Source organism: Aegilops tauschii, chromosome 5, assembly GCF_002575655.3.
Source record: "Aegilops tauschii subsp. strangulata cultivar AL8/78 chromosome 5, Aet v6.0, whole genome shotgun sequence".
NCBI classification, from domain to species: Eukaryota; Viridiplantae; Streptophyta; class Magnoliopsida; order Poales; family Poaceae; genus Aegilops; species Aegilops tauschii.
Genome location: NC_053039.3, coordinates 555301203 through 555305400, shown reverse-complemented (window position 1 = coordinate 555305400; position 4198 = coordinate 555301203). Strand labels below are relative to the sequence as shown.

Below are 4198 nucleotides of genomic sequence, written 5' to 3'. Positions count from 1 at the left end.
GGGATAGGTCGAAAGCGGACACAAAACGGAAAAGTCCGTTTGCTCCCGCGCGCTGGGCCGCCCGGGTTGTCCCTTTTACTCCAAACGGACGGGGACGGACAGGATAGGGTCGCGCGGTGGAGTTGGCCTAAGAAGGAAATCGTCATCTTCCTAGCTAGTTCTGGCATTCACCATTTTGCCCTCGGTTTGTTTTTGGGTCCTGATTGCAGAATGGTGTAGATGAAGCAGGCTTTTTGGAAGCTCATTCTGATGGAGGTTGAATGAAGGACTGCTATACCAATACAGATGCTTTATTGTGCTTATGACGTCACTTATGTCCATATTCTTACCATGCGTCAATTATCTTACAACTTCAATATCCTAGATATCATTGTTTGTCATTATTACATTATCGTTTATAATTTCCTCGCCACTTGCTGTTATTGATGATGTATAGCATTCAGAGGCCGATTCGCATGGAAGACATATATAAACCACATCCTAATATGTGATCTGAAGATATTATTTATCGATTTGCTTGTTTCCATTGTAATTTATCCCCTTTTTACTAACACTTCCTTCAGCCATGGTGACGCACACATCTAAATTATATGCAATATGATTGCGATTATTTTCCAATGTGTGAAAACATACAGGCATGGGTACACATATATCCTGTCCTCTCCTTTCCTCCTACCCTAATCTCCTTAGGAGCCCTCAAAGGCATTTAGGATCTCCTCATCGACCCTTAGGACAGCTAGTTGTTGGCACCATCTCACAACTGTACACATAAGAGAGGGAGAAAGAGAGTTACCTAAGTGGAACCACAAAGGGCTCAGTGGAAATTGGATTCATGCATTTGCTATGTTATTCGTCTGAGATAAGAGAATTACAAGCAGCAAGAGCACATTGTATGCACACTCAAGTACCAACGAAAATACCGAGTAGCCTCACACCATCAAAAAGACACAAAACATATATCATATGAATCGGTACCAAACACCACAGAATAGATAAGGATACAGTTTTAAACAACGATAATGTCCACATAAACGCCTTAATAGACACCATACAATACAATTAGTACGATACAGTTAAAAACCATAGAATAAGTACCAAGTCATTTTAAACCACAATCATGTCCCACACATACGAATCATATCGTCAACACTTCAGACTTCAGATACAGGCATACTGTGCAGAGCTGACTGGTATCATCACTGCAGCTCCACAAGTTAAAAAGGAAAACTATCAGCCCCAAAATTACATGACAAGATAATATCACAAGCCCGAGTTATACACATGGTAATAGATGCGCCGCCTTATAGAGCAATCATGCAGGGAGCATTCTAAGTATCATCATGCCTAAGAGAGAACTATTTTTTATGGCAGATGTTTCGAGTACTACATCAAAAACTCGGTGAAGCTACCATCTACCTGATGGGGGCTGCAGGAGCTGCGGTACAGATGGCTGCCCTTCAAGTCCTGCCTGTAGAAGTTGCTGCCGCTGCTTCTTCGACCTGTTGGTGTTTGGTGCAGGGGCATGACAAGCATTTCGCTTACCTACCTGAGCTTTATCTAATGCACAGGGAGAAGAAAATCATTAGATTCATGACCACTCACTCTTCAATACACATAACTACATTGATATCACAACAACCACCAGTCTGAATTCAGGCACATATTAGTAGGGAATATCTAACATCTAACAGCTGATTGATCATATAACAATACCAATACCAATATAAAACAAGGGGCTAAAGACATACCCAAGGATATCCCACACAATTTCAAGACACAAAAAAAAGGTCTATCATGATTTAAATCTAAAGTACTACTGTTGTGTGACTATTGATGCCACGGAACTCCCTGTATGCTTCAGTAAACAACATTCCCAGTTGCAACCAATTTAACATGCGCTACAGTGTAGAACTATCCAGACTGAAATAAATTGAAATACGCCTGAAACACATCCATTCAGAAATATACTCGTTTGAGTGTCAAATAAACAAGTGACAGTATATATAGTTACCTGATTTCTCAACCAGATATTCCGTCAGCACATACGGAATGTAGGTCGGATCGTAAAGATACAACCTCTCAGAAGAACATGGCATAAGCTCTCCCACTAACTTCCTCTTAGTGTCAACAGCGACAATCCATGCAGTTTCACCCTGCTCATGCAGTTCGGTCGCGAGGTAAACAACATCGCCGTCGCCACGCAGAGTAGGAGCAGCTGTTTTCAGGTCCTTGAGTGGCACTTTTAGAGCACACGCACCACCACCTCCAATCTGAGGCAAGGAGACAGTGCCGAGCTCATCGGAATGGACTGTGTTCCCCTTGCGCCAACAGTTCCAAGTCAATGTCCTATACCATGTGATGAGCCTCCAACCAACGATAACATCTTCCTCCTCCTCCTGGGGTGGATCGATGGCCGGTTCCGAGTCTTGGAGCTCATCCATGTCCCAGGGATCAGGAACAACCGAACCAGTTGTGGCTCTGCGTTCTACCAGCTCCTCAAACTCGACGCACCTGATGTAGCCACGGCTGAAGGTGACGTCACGAATCGCCCGTGCGCGAGATTCATTGTCGTAGAGTTCATTGTTGCTGGGCAGCAGCTTGGGCATCGGGACGAAGCGCAACGCTGTCACCCCGGGATCGAGCACGTCACAAATCAGGATGCCCTCCATGAGATTGACCCAACCTAGCAGCCCACCTCCAAGTGCAATCACCTTTACGGGATCGTTCATAGCCGATTTCCTGGCTGCTCCACGGGGGAACTCCACCCGCAGCAGCTTCTTGGACCATCTGGAGTGCGGCTCGGTGCTGCGGGTGTGGAGATAGTACTGCAGGTCCGTCGGTCCGTCGCTCAGGGCCGCTATGACCAAGTGCTTGCGGTGGGAGACGAAACCGAGGGGCAGCAGCAGATTCTCTGCGTCAGTATAATCATCGAAGTCCGGGAGCAGATCAAGCGACGGCCGTCCATCGGGCCCCCTGGCCCGGTAGATGAAGTGCTCCGTCGAGTCGCCGGTGGTGAAGCCAACCCGGATGAGGGCGTGGTCCCCCACGGAGCAGACGACATCTGGCGCGTCCGTGAAGGTGGTCTTGTCGCGGCCGACGCAGCAGACGCAGAAGTAGGAGAGGCGCGGCGGAGCGGCCACCACCAAGGAGACCTGAAGGGTGAGGCCCGCCGTCGTCAAGGTCCACGCGGTGGTTGCGTCGCGGAGATCGCTGATGTAGGCGATGGCGTCGAGGATGGCGAAGTCGGGGAAGCGGGGGTTGCCGGCGGCCATCGTCGCCGTCCGGGATTGTGGATTTGGGGGGTGAGGGTTAGGGTTCGGCCGATGGATCGAGATTGGGGATTTGGGGGTTAGGGTTCGGCTTCCCTCGGATGGACGGACGGGGTTGGGGATTTGGATTTGGGTTGGGTTGGGGAAAGAAGAAGGGGCTGGGATCCCTTTTCACTTGGACGGGTCGGGTCGGGTCGGGTCGGAGTTCCGAATGCTTGTCCTACTCCAGTCCAAGGCTCCAAAGCCGGGTCTAAGTGGAATTCAGTCATCACCACCCTTAATCTATACTTCTACATACTACTATTAAATAATCAAACTAATTCTTTCTTAAGGCCACCCGTAAATGTACCCAGCCTAATTATCATCGTCAGATTAGCCCCATAAAATAAAATCTAATGGTTATAGTTAGTTTAATCCCGAGCTACGTGTGCAATTAGCAATTTAGTAGGACTGAACGCACTCCACCTGCGGAGGAATATTCCACGCGCGTCCGCGTACAACGCTTCATCAACGCAAAAGGGCTCTCCATATCACAACCACCACATCGCCTCCATGAGTCTCGGGGGAGAACCCTAGCCGCCACTCCTTCCCTCCCCTACCTCCTCCCCGCCTCGCCGCCACCGGGGGAGTGTGTCCCGGGGCGAAGCTAGGGCCAGCGCCTCCATGCATCTCGGGGGAGAACCCTAGCCACCACCCCTTCCCTCCCCTAACTCCTCCCTGTCTCGCCGCCGCCGCCGGAGTGTGACTTCAGCTTTCACCGGATGCGGAATTCTCGTTTTGTCCTTGGCTTATTCTTTCTCATGTCTCTATATAGGTATTCTTGTCTCTTTGCTCTGTTGAGCCTTGTTGCCATTTCTTATCTCCGGCTATGTGCCCAGCCCACCTGATCCTATGGACCAGTGTTGTCTGACCGAAAGGGAAAGATTGGG

The 4198-nt window shown here is 49.0% G+C and overlaps 1 protein-coding gene across 2 annotated transcripts; it reads right to left on the bottom strand.

The window, feature by feature from the left end:
- Positions 1-582: 582 nt before the first annotated feature.
- LOC109782529 (uncharacterized) lies at positions 583-3409 on the bottom strand. Of its 2 annotated transcripts, none has more exons than XM_045229331.2 (3): positions 2012-3409; positions 1417-1557; positions 583-760 (listed from the first exon to the last, which is right to left on the bottom strand). In XM_045229331.2, the coding sequence occupies exons 1-3, from the start codon at positions 3270-3272 to the stop codon at positions 687-689; spliced, it is 1476 nt and encodes a 491-aa protein (XP_045085266.1). In that variant the 5' UTR covers positions 3273-3409; the 3' UTR covers positions 583-686. The 2 variants fall into 2 exon arrangements, with proteins under 2 accessions (XP_045085266.1, XP_020196741.1); XM_020341152.4 differs by lacking the exon at positions 583-760 and adding an exon at positions 990-1199.
- Positions 3410-4198: the final 789 nt, after the last annotated feature.

What these genes read in the sequence shown, in the direction of transcription:
- LOC109782529 (XM_045229331.2), bottom strand. Translation starts at nt 3,272, where the DNA reads ATGGCCGCCGGCAACCCCCGCTTCCCCGACTTCGCCATCCTCGACGCC. An exon ending in ATATCTGGTTGAGAAATCAG is followed by an intron (nt 1,558 to 2,011) that starts GTAACTATATAT and finishes CCTGTGCATTAG; the next exon opens with ATAAAGCTCAGGTAGGTAAG. An exon ending in GCTCCTGCAGCCCCCATCAG is followed by an intron (nt 761 to 1,416) that starts GTAGATGGTAGC and finishes TTATGTGTACAG; the next exon opens with TTGTGAGATGGTGCCAACAA.